We start from the raw sequence: 17770 nt of genomic DNA, 5'->3' as shown, positions 1-17770 counted from the left end.
TACGATTTAATGTCGACTAAGATTCATTTAGGCGTTCTAAAGGTTCAAGGCGCACAACGATAGATATCACGCATATACATTGGGTAAAAGTATAAAATAATGCTAGATTTATAGCAGATGTATATTGTAGTGATGATAAACAAATTAATACTGTTTATGTAGCAACAATTTTTTTTAGTTAGGCATCGATACGACATTCTCTACGTGCGACGTTATCCATAAAGTATAAATAGCCTGGTTTGATAAAGTTACGGTACAATGAAACGAACAATATTTTTAAGCGTTTCACAATATATTGTAGGAGCGTTAGGAGACACCTATAGGATACCTGACGTTGAATAGAAAGTCAAGCTTGCCGAAATTTTTGTTGCTCCTATCGTGTGTTACTATTTTTTGACAAACCCAAACGAACTGGGTCGATATTATGTGGATCCTACACAAAGTTTTCTATACTAAACATTGGTGTTCTGGGAGGCATTTATTCTACTGTTCAATGAGCGAGCCATTTGCCCCTTTTAGAGTTGAATAATATTTTAGTTAGATGACTGTTCGCATTTCATTTGTGCTATTAATTTAATACTGATATATTTAACAGCTCGCGCTGGTACTGCCTTATCAATAGTTTCTTTAGGGATGTTATGAAGACTGCCACGTTTAAAACCTTTTTTTTTAATCAAGGAACCCACTATAATTTAGCATATTTTCATCTATTACTAATAGAATCTGCAATCATACGAGCTTCTACCATACGGAGTGGCATAACATTCAATTAGTCTCAGTACCGTTTTATGGTTAAAAAACAATATCGACTGGCTCATTGCGAATCATCAGAGTTACACCACAATAGCATCTTGTGCACTGCCGAAATTTTACATGAACGAGCTTACGCCGCCTCGGGCGTTAATTTTCGTCAAAATTTTCAACTGAAAGCCGATTTCCACGGATAATCTAAAATCCGTCTGGCTTCGCTCCTTGACCAGTCGATCCAGCTTCCACGTGTTAGCACTAAAGGTCGATTTCAAATATAAGCTTGGCCCGTCCCCGTAATTGTCATGTATCTTTGCTCAGATAAAGTAAGCCTTAACCGCCTGTTCTGTTGGCAGTTTCCTTTTGTGCCAGTTAAGCCTTCGGGACGAGGACTCGTGAAGATAATGGAGACATGAGGCGATTCGTCTTCGTTTGTGCTGTTCGTCTTCTAGACATTTTAGCTCAGGCGCAATAGACTGGACGTGCAGGAGGGATTTCGGTCGTGAAGGCGCACCCAGCGGAGGAAGCAATGCTTTAGGCTGCGAACCTGGTGGGAAAAGTGCTGCCTCGGGTAAAGGATCCGGCGCAAAATGCAGTCCCCAAGTAGCATAGACAACGTGAAAGCTATGTGAAGCTAGTATTTCCGTTTTGACTATTCTCATCGTCTATTATTTATATAGTAGACCACGTATTCGTACACCACGATATTAATAGGATATTTTCAGAGTGATACATATATATATATATTTATTAGATTATCGAAAAGGTTTTAACTCTTATTAAAGTATTAAACTTGCATATAACTACACTTAACCAAATGATCTATCCACATTATATATAGCAGATATCGATGGAAAGCTAACTTGAGCTCACGTCATCATTCTACAGTTTAAGCACTCGTCAGACCTGTTTATTACTGTGATTAGCCTTTGCGAGTTCTAGTGAGTGGGAACAACTGGACAAAAAATCGCTTGGCAGTGCCTCATCTCTGGCGGGACTGGTATAAGATCAAACCACAGATCGTCGAATTCAAGCAGTAGCAGCACGATAGCTAGCACTCAAATGTCCAAAAGCAATCGTGCCAATCAGAACACCCCTTACGTAACTGTATGTGGACCGCGGCAACCTTCTAACATGTATAGCTGTCGGACACTAATTCGACCGTAGCGGTCTTAGAAAGGACTTATTATCAGTGTCGATAAGTTTAGTTACATAGTACTTAAACAAAGTTCTCTTAACCGCTAACGCTGCTTAAAAGCAGCAACAATTGTTAACAACGAAGGTTATAAAAATTGTATAGTGAAAATGTGCATTTTGCTAAACTAGTAAATTTTGAAAGTTTGAAAAGTTGAAATGTTTAGTTCTTCATTTGTTTATCACTCTGTTTTTTGCGTCACTGTCATTACTGGACCGATAATAATTTGATATCAGATCAATATTTTTAATTATAAACATTTCGCAGTCACCCATCATAGCCAATACGTTATATTAGAGAATACGTAATGAGGCATAGAAAATTTACTTTCCAATTAAAAAACCCCTTTTTGTTGATCCGTCATCTTCAGCCTGAAAGCAACTTGCATTACCCGAGTTTGAAACCTTTATCTGCATTGGCCTAAACTGCTCGAGAGAAGATGCGATGATTGATGGTTTTATTGCCGACAACAGAACGAAAGTTGACAGTAAGAAAAACATCAGCTTTTACTTGGAGAAAAGGGGCTTGCACATAGAAAACATACTTCTACTTTAATTATCAATCTGTTTCTTACCTAACTGCGATCTTGCGCCTTTCTCAATTCTAAGACTACGCTCTGGCATCTTCTATATATATTCACTACGTAACCTTTTTTGTGCGCACATTTCGAAATATCAACTAATGAGTGGCGTTTATTAAGAGGTCATTTACTGCATGAGTAAGCATTGCACAGGTCTGTGCATCTTAGGCCTTTTACACCGACCTAACGACTAAGACCTGATTGGTCTGCGTGTGGATTTGTATACACCTACAGACACTCATTTTAGATACTCCGCGTCACATTGCTTATCGTCCTTCAGCTTAAAAAATCGCGCTGTAAGTGAAGGTGATAAAATGACAAATGTATGATGGCACCATTTTACATCAGCAAAATATCAGTCGTTGAAAAGCTTCGCCTTTACTAACTCCGTAACGGCTACAATCGCGAACCCCTTTCCCCTTCGCCACTCCGAACGGTCACTGTATCGGTATAATTACGGTAGCTACAGCTAATCTTTACTTATGCTGCATTATAAACCGGACGGGGCATCAGCGACGTTTCGAGGCGGCTCAGTACCTCACATCTGGCCTCCGCATGACGACAGAAATCATTCTTATCTCCCAGACAACAATGTGTATCAAACGAGATTCCATGAAACGACTGACTTAGTTTTAACCTATGACATCCGTGACATGATCCTGTTTTCCCAAGTTGAACGAATTGTTAATTTCATCGAACTCTGCGGACACGGTCTAGAACTCCTTTATTCTGTGCGAAGCAACGACGGTAGGCTTCTCCAGTCGCCTGAGCTGAATGTCTAGAGAAGATAGAATCTTTGTTTTTACTGCAACTTTCTTCCCATCAGCAGATTTGTTGTGTCGGCTTGTTTGCTGTCTCAAAACACAGAAACTGTCGGTAGGCGTTATGTGGCGTTCGTATCGCAGTATCGTTGTCCTGTATTTCAACACAGTCGTTAATTTTCTCTTTCGATGTAAATCCCAGTCCGTCTTGCGAAACTTGACGTCGAATAGCGTGATCTCGTGCAGCGACAAACTGTCTAAACAGCCACTGCTTAACAAGCTTCTTGTGATACAGGTCATGTACCATGCTACTGCTTTAGCGAGCCAAAGTGACTAAACCAGTTCGTCACTATGTCCGACCAACGCAGGCCGTATCTCATGGCCACGCATGTCTACCTAACGCAATTGCGTCAACATCCGAATCAAGGTTAAAGGCCACAGGCCCTAGAGAAATCAAGCTATAGTGTTAACAACGCATTCTCGTTTAGACGCATTATTCCAGCTCTATGGAAGCAACTCGTTACGCAGTACAATTTGTGATTCAAACGTTAGACGCTGAGTGGCGCATATTCATAGGTTTGAATTTTTCATTGTTCTACCATAGAAAGCCTAGAATATATTTTCTGAAATTTCGAAACGTTTGCGGCATTCTCATCGCGTCTACCGTTTTCCATCGAATTACCACGCCTTTTAAAGGAACTGTTCCCGACTTGAGCAGTCTATTGACACGAATAGATCGACGGATGCTCGACTATTAAGTAATAGCCAAGCGACGCCATAGCCAACCCTCGTACTATTGCGTATCGTACTATTACGATTGTAAGATAGGCGGTAAATCATACAGGTAGATCAGGGCAGTAGGCTGGCTTCGTGTAGATAATTTACAATGTTATCCCTTCGAAAATTATTGTTTTTGTGTACTCGTTCTCTCGTCCGCCTTGAAAACAATAAACTAAGCTATGAGCTTGTTAAAGCTGAGATATTTACATTTGACGATACAGGTCTTTGGGAAAAGCGAAGTGCGTTTGAATATACACGTGTGTTGATAGCTTAAATAGTTGATGGTTTAAATAAACTCGATCGTATTTTAACAGCGTGAGTATGGTCTATTTATTATCGAACAAATAGTTTCCGTAAGATAGTAAGTGTTTGTTTTCGAAAAAAAAAAACAACAAACCACGTTGCTAGGAATGGTGCTATTATCTAAGTTGGTACATTGGAAAGCGACGATAGTAATATGTCTTAGAAGCGTGATTTATTACTGAGAGAATGTTTTGATTTAGATGAATATCAGTATAGATTAGAGCTTCTAAAGCTCCGATTTGTTATAAAAAATGAGTGATTTTGATAGGGAAATGAACTTTGATAGGGAAATTAACGACTAAGTTGAACGCATGTTCTTATAGTAGAATCTTGTATTTACATTTTTGTGAGCGTACTCCTTAGGACCATTTATCCATCAACATAGTAATTATTATCTTCCTTTAACCTATCTGTACTTAGATTATGAAATTATAGAAGCTGTATGCTCTAAAGGCTCAATTCGACACCTGCGAAAAATAGAGCTTCTGTTACTTTAGTGTAAATAGATGTCATGTTCCGAAAATCTTCCCCTCCACAAATTGTGGCTGAATGGTCGGTTTTAGTTGCAGTTCGGGGACAATAACATGGCAAACTGGCAGCACTGACTTATATCGACTTTGTGTAGATTTCCATTAGTTCCGCATACATTAGTCTTTGTCATCATATAATAATTTATAACGAAATCTATAAAGATTCCACATAGGCTTTTATCATAAAGTGACTAAAGTGGCAAAAAGAAGGGCAAAAAATGGGACGAAACGAACGTTCGTGATGTTGCAGTCCTACAGATCCTCCATGTTGGAATTTGCCACTACGCTGCGGCTTAGCGATAAAATACTTTCAATCTTACTATGATACTTATAGGCCAATTTTATCGTACAATGTGGTTTATGGTCAAACGTAGTGATATGTTTACGCTATAAATACCAAGTGGTAAAATTCAACTCATCGTGAAATTAATTAAATGGTTTCAATGGAATTACATGAGCGCTAGGTCGGTAACTAATAATGTTGTATGGTTAAGTGTTCCATAACGATACAGTACTTTCTTCCTATTGGCCAACGACGCGTCGTAGAACGCATTCTTCCGCTCCACACACATCCCCACCCCACGCCACCCCACCCCAAAACCTCAGCTGCTTATTTTGCTAATTCAAATTTTTCTGTAGTCATGCACGTTCGTTAATAGATCCTCGGGCATATCGTCGGATTTTTGTACGATCGGAGCACGTTATACATGTACATACTTTGACTGTTAAATACATATTACTTGTTTTTTGTTCAACGTGAAAACTCTATTCTATGCATAATGAAATACGAGGGGATCTGTTCACTGCTCGCTCACTCCGTAGTACTTTATTTTCATGTTCGAAAGTGTGTAACTTCATTAGTTGAAGTATACTCATTGCGCCAGCAAAATACTATACAACTATGCCCCTTCTTTACTTCTCATCGCATACAATTGTTTCGGTGACCCGCCAAACAGTAGGATCGTAGACCTTAATTAGCACCTATCTTTGGTTGGTTTTATTTCAATGAACACATGTATTAAATATACAACGAAACAATATTATTTGACTATCCTACACAGGGTGCGTATTCATTTTTTTTTTTAAACTGCGCTGAAGTTCCTCTGTACAAACGAGAATGGGTGATACATATATTTGAGCATTGAATGTCACATCACACTTCTATAAACACTTCATATATTTTCCACTTTATTTTGTTACATTTTTACAACGATATTGGACTCCACATTCATTGCGTTATAGTGCGCCCGTACCTGAATAACACCGATTACATTGTCGGTATCGACGCCTTTATCTATCACTAACTTTCTCTATCACTTGCCGCTGGGACACCTTTTTCTTCCAACCGCAATAACTTCCTACAACTAAACACATAAGCCGCAACTACAATTTTCACCTTTCCAACTGAAATTTGTCAGTACGCTGACGACTCAAATGGCGGAAGCCCAAACAGTTCCGGCTTGAAGTTCAACAGACTGTCTGTAACAAGAATTCCAGGGTGGCGTCGCTCTTTCCGGCAGAGGTCTTCAGTTTCGATAATGCTACAGACGCTATTGTTCGGCTCCGGTGTATCCAGGAAATCCGGTACATACACAACTTGCATTCCTGCCGCACGTGCCGCTTGTACACCATTAGGTGCATCTTCAAATACGAGGCACTGGTTGGGATGAGGCGCCGGATCCTCGAACTGCTTGGCTGCCACAAGAAATATATCGGGCGCAGGCTTACCATTGTTTACTCGGGGGTCGTCAAGTCCGCAAACCACGTGATGGATCATGCCGAGCAACTGTTCGTGTCCTTTCGATTTCAGAGCGACAGATTGCGCGGAGCTGCTGGTAGCAATGGCCATTGGATACCCATGTCTATACAGATGACGGATAAGCCTATCCGCCCCCGGCATCAACTTACAATTAGGCAGCTTTTGTGCATGTTGCTTGATCAGTTGGTCCATACACTCATCGACCGTAAGCGAGTTCTCACAATGGCGTACTATAAGTTCTGCACAATCTCGGCGATTTCGACCTCGCAGATTCTCCTTCAGGTCATCACTGTAGTTGTAACCATGGCGCACAACCACCGTTCGCATTATTTCATTGTAGATCGGTACAGTATTAAGTAAGGTACCGTCCATGTCGAAGATTACATGGCTAATTGGCGAGTACTTGAATTTCATCTTGTTCCTTCAGTGGCTAGGTCACTGCTGCGAATTAACACTATAATGTGCTGAGAAACGTATGTTTCTCAGTATTTCTAGATATAGCCGGTTTGCTTCTGCACCTTTCCTTAATCAATAGCCAGTCTTGGTTTATATGACGGCCCAGTGGTACTCGCGTTTAGAGCTGTTGCGTGTGGTGTTCACCGATGACGAGTTGTCTCTCTCTCTGCTTGTGCCTATGCGGTAAAGGGCCCACGAACTTTGCCCCTTCCTCCAGATGGTCGGGTTGACACGATGTCGTAAACGTCACTAACGCACCAATACGCTTTCCTTACCAATTGCAAAATTCCACCGCAGAAGTAGCCAGCCACGCGAGGCACATCACACAATGGTGCCCTTTGGGTGACACGGAAAGAGGAAATTGTCTAAACACAATCGGCCCTGTGAACTCCCTACAACGCCGCGAGGCACGTCATTCGAGCATCCACTTGTAAAAGCGCCCGGCACCAGTTCAAAGTTCAAAGGATCATACTTTCTGCCACGAGGAAAACGGAACAAAAATCCGGAACGAGGATCCGGCCGGTGTATCAGCGACGGTTCGCCAGCCTTAACTAGTAGCGTTATTCGCGGTCGTCCGCCTATCCCAAGCGTTGCTAGTTTCTACGAGTGTTCCATTCAGGTTCGTATGTTCTTGGTACTCGTGCAAAGAGCATCGTCGTTCGCGACCAATAGCGACAGCCCGGATAACCAAAAAAAGGCTTGACGTCACTTCATACGTACTTACAAGTTCATGCCAGACTGCCTGGCAACCCTTTGACCAACGTACTTGGCACTACTGTGCGTAGAAACGAATCGTCTTTACTTTTGTGCTTTGATCTCTTTTCCTCAGGTCCTTCGAGTCCTGTGCGGACTTACTTTGCATTAGCGCAGTAAAGCTGCTTCCAGTACGGGGCACTTATTTACTCGAGACGCAGATCTTGACTATCATTACGTACACAGGGATGGATATGTGTGGGATCAGTGGCGCCTTCCAGTCTGGGACTCTACGCTCGCGTCGTGACGTTACAGTCGTCACTCGTCCCCGCTCGTCTGTTGATCAAACGAATCGAGGTAAAGTTAGCTTTCAGTATCGTACGTAATAAATTTCGGCCGGTCTTTTGATAGCAGTTTGTTTTCTAACAGCGCTCTTCTATTCTGCATCGCCTGGAGGGTGTGGGATTGAGATAAAGCGATTCATTCTAAGCTAGGCCAATCGAACCACTCGACTAATACACGCTGCTACGAACAAAACAATGAGACCACGGATGTTTCACTTGCTGATATTTGATCAAACTACTATGAGGTAAGGCGTATATAGCGATGACAATAGTTATCTCTGGGAGATATCTCGAAAACTACTGCACGATACGAATCTGCTTGTTTCTCTGTAGTCAAATAAATTAAAAAGTACTCACTCAACGGAACAATTCTCAACGGTGCGCACGTCTACCGCAGACCGAATTGTCTCAAGGGGCAGTGATATAGTGATAATATTGTTTGAGATGCATCCATTTTGTTCTACTCGAAATAGCAGTGTTTGCTATTGCTATTGCTGCCGCTACCGCCGCTTCTGTTGTCATACTATCATACACGTCACAAAGGAAATGTATTTGAAGAAATATGAAATTAACAATTATACATATTCGAAAGCGTTAGTTTTCCGTCAGGACATCCATTGCCGGGCACGATGCGACGAGGCGACGCTGACATGTCATTGATGATATTAATGCTTTTTCACAGTGGTACAGATTGTTGCTAGATTTTTATTTTTGACGTCATGTTATCGCCGCCAAAAGCGACAATATTACATACAGCGAAATTTCTGCTAATACAGAGGATCCACTTTTGAAAACAGGCAGAAATTCTCTGTTTCGCTTGGCAACGATTTCTTCTTGGGTCATTGTCTAATCGTTTATTCAGTGAATTGCAGTGATACAGAGCTCATTGAACCATATAGTGAAGGTACGTACGCGTGAGACCATATAAACAGCATGGGAGAAGCTGAGCTAAGGACACGCACCGGGTCGAACGAGTCTACGTTGCTCAGCGATCGCTTCGGAAGGTCGGTATTTGCTTTTAGATAGATAACGAAAAGACAATAGACGAGCGCGCTTCTCGTGTCAACGTGTCCAAAGCTGCACAGCCATTGACGTCAAAAGGATGCTACATATGGTACGAAATGTTGAAAGGAGATCGCGAGATGGATTTGAGTCTCTTACGCTAATAAGAAAATAGAATTTATACAGCGCTAAGACTCACTACACTTTCTGCTGGTCTAAATAAAAACGTTGTGAAAATCGTATACGATAAGAAGACAATAAGTAAGTGCTGATGCAGTGCGTGCTTGCCCAAATAGACCTCGAAAAATTGTGTCTTGGTACGCTGGAATTTATCTCTAATAATAACTGACTCTAAACAGAAACATTTATTCTTTGTTATGCACAACGATCCATAACAATAGACGCCTTATTCAGGTCGAGCCGAACTGCACCTAAGTTCACACTCTAACCTTAGTGAGATAATAGTATTATATAAGGGCAAGTTGACAGGAAACCTATCGAATCCTTAGACAGCCAACAATCGTCAGTCGACGGTCAAACAACCTCCTGACATTTAGAAAATATACACAAGTCAAATTAAAGTTTTACTTCTGGATCTCTATAGACTGTGGTTTTATGTTCATTGGCAATGTCTTCAATGTACCCTTGAGTGGTTTGTGCTGCCGTTGGTGTCATCTTCAGAAATAGCCTCAGTACCCGACAACAATAACATAAATAGACATATAAAGCTATGATGACATACGAGTATAACCGTACAAAGTTATACTCCTTCAATTACCTTCAAGGTTATTTGAGAGTGTACGCGCGTTCGTTACCCGTCGAACAAAGCGAAATTGGAGAAGGCTGTATCTCTCAACGAACCTCACAATCGAAGCATTTTTGGGTGATGACTTCATACACTTCACATATGCGTTGTTCATATGTTCGGCCAAGACGCGGCCTTTTACACGAGTACAGCGCATCGCACGTGATGGAGACGTGACAAGTCATTGAAAAACAATATGGCATCGTGTTCTCTTCTGTCTACCTGAGTCACAGGTGTCAATGCGCACCTCGACCATTTCGAATCACTTCTCATGGAGCTCAAATACGCAGTTGCGGCTTGCTGTGACCCTTCACTGCTTTGTCGTTTCTTTTCTGCTAGTTATTTATAGCAGAAGCAGATAACAGTTTGGCAGAACCTCGAAAAAAATGACACCTTAATTTTATCCGACGGCGAGCCTACGCGAGAGGAATATCGCTAAGAATCAAGATGAAAACTGCATAGGATACATTTCCAAAATTTCCCTTGTGGTTACATTACCTTATAGATTTCGGCATTACCTAGAGCATTAGCAAACTTTCACAATTGCCTATTTTTACTCACTAAGCATGTACACATGAAAAGCGCTAATAATTCGTGGTTAAACTCTGACTTATCACGGCAGAAATGCAGCCATAGAAAAACAGAGCATAGCAAGCTAAAAATGGTTTTGCGTAATGGGTTGTGTACAGGTATATTCAATATCCCAATAAAGGGGATTATTTATATCATTACTAATGAAAAAAAAAGAACAGAAAAAAAAACGGCACGAAATTCATAGACCCTAATTTTATATATGCATACCACGGGCTCTATGTAGTAACCCTGCGAACCCGAGACATTAACTATTTTCAGAAGTATCTCAGAAGATGGCGCCATTACCAGTTTCGATATACTGCCAATAATAAGCATCACTGTCGTAAAAGGCTAGTGATAGTTGGGTGAATAAGCAAGGTTATGTTGCATAAGATGAAGCGCCCTATAGGTCTTAGAGAGCTACCTGTTTATAAGATAAATCAGTGTAAATGTCGAACGTACGTGAGTGAAAATACCAAAAAATGGGTCAAAGTCGCTTATGAAAAACGATCTGTTTTCAAAAGACAACGACTTCCTCGCTGACGGCTTATACTCTGCCGCCTATCGAAAGACAATTCTGTGACAAACGCCTCAATCGTAACATTCGTCAGAGAGCTCATCCTGCCAGCAGTACGACACGGCTGTCGCTTCTCGATCCTCCCGCCATTCCGAATATACAATGAAAAGCAGGTTTGCTGCCCTAGCCTAAGTATAGACTTGCGTGAGTCTAGTATGTAAACTGGGCTTTAAGGACACGGCCCGTCAGCGCGATGCACTGAGTTCAGTAACGATTAAATACGGTATACTGTCCCGCTACACATTGAATATTCAACCCGGACGGTCTGTTAGTCGACAGTGAGAAGTAATATTTTCAGATCATCGATGACATATCCTCAAGAAGTTTGGCCATCGCCATACCCTCAAGCTTCACATGTGCTGTGCAGTACACTACTTGATGGTGCACCCATTATCATTGAGTACTGCAAGCTTTCATTTACAAGAAAAGAGTTCCTGAAACGGAGTCAAACGAAAAGCAGTTGCAGTTCTGCCAACGTGAAACTTAATGCCGAGAGCAGAACGACTTGTGCCGCATTTGGCGAAACACAACATCTCCATCGCTGTTGGTAGAAGCAGCTCTTTAGACTCAATGAAGCTGAAGACCATGCAACATCTGCCTTTTATGTCATTATTCAACCATCTCCTAAATGGGTCAGAAGAACCTGAGGTAAAAAAGGAAAACCGGCTCCGGACGCCTTCATTGTGTGTGCGAAGCGATTTTCTACATCTATAGAAGACCCAGACGGGCACAAGAAGGTCCAAAATGTTTGAAGATGGGGTGAGGTCGGCTCTCGCAGCTAACGTGCAGGTCTGAATTGACGAAATACCTATTGTTAGGCAGTGCACAAGATATGAATACTGTTTGAGGCAGGACACGGTATACGCAGATATTATGAGTTGCGTATGCTATTGATTCGTACAGGAACTGTTGAATAATGTAAAGCTAATGGTAACTAACGTGTAAGGCTTTCACGGACGTAGTCTGCTAATCTTCTTCAGCGTAGCAAGGGAGCCTTGCAAATCGTTGCAGAGTTTTAATGCGTTGTATTACGTATCGGTTTATCGCCTGGTAATGAGTTAGTTTTTCTTGATAAGCAACTGATAAAAAAAAATTAAGCTAAAAACTACTCTCTAATCTCAACATTACTTGCATGGAGCGTAAAAATTGTAATATGTCTTTAACCTACAGAGATATTAAGACTAGGCGTAATGTCATAGCATTCACTAACTACCTCCCATATCCTTAACGCTTTCAAAAAAGAATGGAACTAGTACTTTAAATTCTAGCTAACCAGAATGAAGCAACTATGCTTTTAGTGCGCATGCCTAGTACTTCTTCTCGACAAGGTGTAAATACCAACGACTTAATCATATAATATTATTCATAACGATCTAGGTCGTGTTGGTTCCGGATCCCCTTACCGTACCGTCGGAGCTTCATGCAGAGGCAACGTTATGTACCGATTCGCTTGAACACATCAAAGCGGAACCCTCAGGTGCTGGCAGCACCTGATGATAAATAGCAATCAAGACAACACACGAACTGGTACACTTCTGTAGAAACCTGTTTGGGTAATTTCCCGAAAAAACGAGCTTCCTGTTAACACACAAAAGAAGTCTTCGTTAGGCAACAATGTAACATATTATAACGGAATTTGCACGTTTGAAAAACCGATTTTAGACATACGCGTTAGCATTGTTAGGCGTAATAGGTACTTCACATTATAGTTAGAACTAAATAGAAACAAAAAAAAAGATCAATGCAATAATGCCTTTTTGAAGGGCTGTCGTTACTGCCATGATATAGAGTGAAAGCCGCTTACATTGTGACGCAGATAATGGCGCGCGTGACTAAAGAATCTTAGCGGTACAATGTAATAAAGGATAAATATTCGTACATTGCAATCTCGTATTTTGGATAGTTAAATGTTTTCAAATGACACTAAATAGAAGAGAAAGCGACCGCACAAGTCAAATATACGATACAACTAAGATATAGCTCCTTAAGAAATGCTTCATGTACATTTTTGAGATAAATGTTGGCAGTTAGGTAATCTTCCTAAGGCTTTAAATTTGATTGTTTGACATGAAATTAGTAAAAATGATCACAAAGTTGAACAATTTCTACTTTTTATGGCCGGCGCAAAATCTTAATACAATGATAAAAAGGATAAAAGACAAAAAAATTACTGGTAGACTATATACAGTACGTACAGTAAGATACACTTAGAGTAAAGAATCTAGTTTAATATTTCCTATTTGGTCCCTGTTGTTATAAAGATGCACGTTTAAAACGAATGTCCAATATATAAATATCATTTTAACTTTTTTTTTTATTTTTTTATCTTTAATATCTATAATATATATAATATATATAATATAAATTATAAATATAAAATAAAAAAAATATAAAAAAAATTATAAAAATAAAATTTAAAAAAAAATAATATATATATAAATAAATAATATAATAATCTTTAATAATAATAAATCAGGAAACCAAAAACTGTTTCACTGCTGGATAAAATTACTGGAAATGTTACTTAGGTCTAGCATTGAATAAACGCCCATACGAGTGATTTTATTACATTAATTTATAGGAAAAATCGAAATGCAGTGGTAATGTTACAGAATCGATATACTCAGTTATATGCTTAACTCGTAGATAGCAACTGCAAAAAGTCTAGTAGTATAGATACACAGGTCCATGGGCACATTTGGTGGCGAAAAATTTTACAGCTGCAAAAATGCTGACGGAATGTTATGTTCTAAAAAAGGCTTGAAAATTATCTGGCCTTAATGTACGGCTTTCAGGCCACTTACCCATGAAGCACCATTTTTTGACTCCCAACAAGAAAGCAGAGGTGGCGCCTACGCTTGTTAGGCACTCTGACTCTGCCGCAATTAAATAATATATATATATATTCAATAAAATCTATCGTTGCAGGGTGTACTCGCCCTAAACAAAAGTATTCATATTAATACTAGACACTGACTGACTCCAGTCTTGCAGTAGAGACTGGTCCACTTGTTAACGTTAGTAATGCGTCTAAATTGTAAAAATGGTGTAGCCTATCTGATTGAAAGCTGGTTTACATTGCGCTAGATAAAAGATAATAATATTTTTAACGTTAATTATATGTATATATTTCACACAAGATGTAACACACGAGTCAAGTGTACTTGTTCTTCATAACAAACGGTTCTCCTGTAAAAGGCCTAATGTACTTCAGGCTCATCTATCTCGCCTGATATTACCGCCGTCGGGACGGAAATAACGAATCTATATTACTGCAACTACATAGAAGACAATGTACTACTTACTATTTGCAGAGCAAAAACTATACATCTTTTTTGCGACGGAAATCTAATTTGACAGCAGTCGCCATGACCGTAAATCTGATCATAACGGACCACCCTTGAAGATTTCCCGGATTATAAATTGTTGCAAGAACGCCGTTTATTTATGGGTTCAGGCGATCACTCTAATCACGTATGAATATATTTTGTATTCGTTCAGCAGAGCTACATGAACCTTAAGCAAATCACATTCAAATTTAACGATACTATAGATTGTTATAATAGATTTTTTAGCCTACTTTAAAACTATTATTGACGATGCAATATTTTTGCTCAGATGCAAATGTCGTGCGGCGGCGGTTTCAAAATGAACCCAGTATCATTGCACTTGATCATTGGGGACAATTTTTCAGTGGGCGCTCGCCGACTGCTGCAAAGCGTTACCCTTTCTCGGGCCGCTGCCGCGCACCTCCTCTCTATTTTGCCTCGTGTCTACAGAAGGCATCACACCGGCTTAGAAAGGTAAAGATCCTGTGCTTGACCAGCGCAGTGAATCCATTATCGTTTTGTTTACCAATAGCTCTATATTTACTGCGCGAGCAGATGCCAGTGACGTTCGAAGCCCCGTCGTCCATAAACACGTAGCAACAGTGTAAAAATTCAAACAAATTTGAAGTCGAAATAAGTCCTGTAAGCTCTGTCATAGCTGACATGATTCTCAATGTCGACACAAGTTACAGACCGGTTACCCACTGTATCTTCGATATGGACGGCCTTTTGTTGGACACGGAGAATATCTATTTTGAATGTTTTGACGAGGTACTTAAGGGGTTCGGACATCGCTACAACCACGAAATGGCCAACCGCTTACGAGGAACATCGCGAGCTGTTAGCAGTAAAATTACAGTTGAGCATTATCAGCTGCCGATTACTGCTGATGAGTTTCTCCAAAAACTGGATGCGCTTCTTCCTTCGAGAATAGGTAACTGTCAACTTATGCCAGGTGCCGACAGACTGGTTCGCCATCTGCACAAGCATAAAGTTCCGATAGCCATAGCTACTGGCAGTTCACTTGAGTATGTTAAAATAAAAACAAGGAATCATCAAGAGTTCATTAAGCTTTTTCTTCATCTCGTGAGTGGAAGCGACGACCCTGAAGTTAAGCAAGGAAAGCCGGCTCCCGATGTCTTCTTGGTACGTCAAACTATCACCTCGTACAGTGATCTGTATTTCGAAGCTAGTTGTTAGCTATGTAGAGCATGAGGTTCTGAGAAAGTGACTGCGCCTTTTTTCTTTAGCATTACATATTCACAGTAAATATTCAATATTTTAATCTATACTAGCTACTTATAAACAAAAAGAAAAGTATATTCTAGTTATATTTGTTAAGTGAGTCATGGTTTGCTTTAACCGGCAATATGATGCTGACATGAACAGAATAATACCATAGTGAACTTTGTCTGTACTTCGTTATAATTGAAGAATTTGTAGGAGCTCGGTAAATGTTTGTACCGTGAAACGGCACTTCGATACTGACAGAAGCTTAGTACACCTATTGTTCTACGATACATTATAATAATTATAGGTGTGCGCCAGGCGTTTTTCGCCCCCCATCGAAGGACCCGAAGCTTGTGGCCAAGTGTTGGTGTTTGAAGACGCTCCAAATGGCGTTCGCGCCGCGTTAGCGGCAAACATGCAGGTGTGCATAGATTTAAAAACTCCCATAAAGTAGAAGATTAAGTTAGGTAATGTTATTATATATATAATGCTACAAGTGAACTAGCTTTAAGCAGTTCAGAGACACCGCATTGTGTCTACTCAGGCTACATCGCAACCATAGAAAATAACTTCAACTATTGCCGACACTGTCGATGGAAGTTCAGAAGTCTCAGAAAAAACATCGAATATGCTGTATTGCTAAAAAGGAGCTGATATTTGTTTTGAAAGCGGCCTTTAAGACGCGCTACTATATTATAATGTCGCTTTACTTGCTTTCTCTTTCTGCATCAACAGACTAGATTCGTAAAGGATACTTTGATGCAATAAATGTCTCGTTAACATTACCGTTATTCAATGATGTATTGGTGTCGTAGGTTGTCATGGTTCCGGATCCTAAAGCTATCACACCCGAACAGAGAAAAGAACCTACGATTTGCATTAACTCATTGGAAAACTTCCGACCAGAGCTATTTGGTCTGCCACCGTTCAGTGACTAAATTCTGAATGCATATTTGCTACCGCGCAGTACATTGAAAAATAAATGAGATTTTTTAAAATTGCCCATGCTGTTCTTTCTTCTATTATAATTACAATGACAATTTGCAGTTGAATTTGCTATACAAAAGTAATTTTTAAGCAGGTTTTCACACACACCTATTCGGGTGTGTGAAGAACGGGCCCATGCAAATTAAGAACGGTTCGTCATTTACTTCGTGTCCATTAGATATGGTCACCACTATTGCAACTTTTTATGGATCCTCAGAGAAACCTATCATATATGTTCAGGTCCTCGTAGTACACCTTAACACTGCTCAGCGCTACGCTTTCGAAGTAATTGGAACTTTTCGCATATATAATATATGTTGCTTTATTGATTTGATTGTTGGCATGCTTTCTCGCTTCAGTGCTGTAGTAATTCATACGACTAGGCTGTTATATGTTTTAAGTTTCTCCAATATATAAAGTACAATATAGTAACTCTACAAGTTTTTGATCCGGTATCGCAGTTAGGACAACGGTTAGCGCCCAGCACAGAACGAACCGTGATGCCTACGCGCGGGTGCGAACCTAGACTACAACGCGTTCCAAAAGTTTTTAGGTGAACACGTTATTCAGTAAGCTACCGCGGGACTGCAATTCTTTGTCTAAGTAATACTATTTTCGACTTGATTACAACCATGTTACATGACGTACAGTTACAGACAACTAATTTTTTCCTGACGACAGATTACTTTAGCACTGGTTCAAGATTCCGTCGAATACCATCAATTTGGAGGGATTTAGCCACCGAAGGTATTATAATATTTAGCGCCTTTCCCATTATAATATTATTATATTCCCATATTATTCATATTATTATCCGTATTCAATTTTTTTTATCGAAAAATAGCTTTGAGGTCATTTAGAGCCAGTTTTTCTAACTGTAATCGTTTTAAGTTTCTGTTCCCTAACTTAAACCGATTGGGGCGTATTACCACGTTAGTCACGTACTTTACGCACTGCATAGATTGTTTCACATAGCATTAGATGAAATAATTGCTAACACGTCACTTACGTTTCATGGTCTTAAATCAGCAAGCGATCGGCCCAGCTTACAACTAGCGTTTTTTGCCACATCTACTAGTTTTTTGCCCTAATAACCTTTAACTGTAAGTTCAATACTGT

The 17770-nt window shown here is 40.1% G+C and overlaps 1 protein-coding gene, 1 long non-coding RNA gene and 1 pseudogene across 2 annotated transcripts; 2 read left to right on the top strand and 1 right to left on the bottom strand.

Annotated features, from left to right (window-relative positions):
- Nucleotides 1–5691: 5691 nt before the first annotated feature.
- Nucleotides 5692–7069, bottom strand: LOC111254202 (pseudouridine-5'-phosphatase pseudogene; annotated as a pseudogene).
- A 523-nt stretch (nt 7070–7592) lies between these two features.
- Nucleotides 7593–12983, top strand: LOC147754536 (uncharacterized). Its single transcript, XR_015317373.1, has 2 exons — nt 7593–7730; nt 7941–12983. It is a non-coding gene; the product is annotated as an uncharacterized LOC147754536 (long non-coding RNA).
- A 1909-nt stretch (nt 12984–14892) lies between these two features.
- LOC111253994 (putative pseudouridine-5'-phosphatase) lies at nt 14893–16665 on the top strand. The gene is made up of 3 exons (XM_022814376.2): nt 14893–15580; nt 15972–16085; nt 16480–16665. Exons 1-3 carry the CDS (start codon nt 15098–15100, stop codon nt 16600–16602), a joined length of 720 nt encoding a protein of 239 aa, XP_022670111.1. The 5' UTR covers nt 14893–15097; the 3' UTR covers nt 16603–16665.
- The last annotated feature ends 1105 nt before the right edge of the window (nt 16666–17770 follow it).

This window comes from Varroa destructor, unplaced genomic scaffold (assembly GCF_002443255.2).
Source record: "Varroa destructor unplaced genomic scaffold, Vdes_3.0 BEIS01000007.1, whole genome shotgun sequence".
Lineage (NCBI taxonomy): Eukaryota > Metazoa > Arthropoda > Arachnida > Mesostigmata > Varroidae > Varroa > Varroa destructor.
The sequence above is the reverse complement of the archived record's forward strand: the minus strand, read 5'-3'. Positions and strand labels throughout refer to the sequence as shown.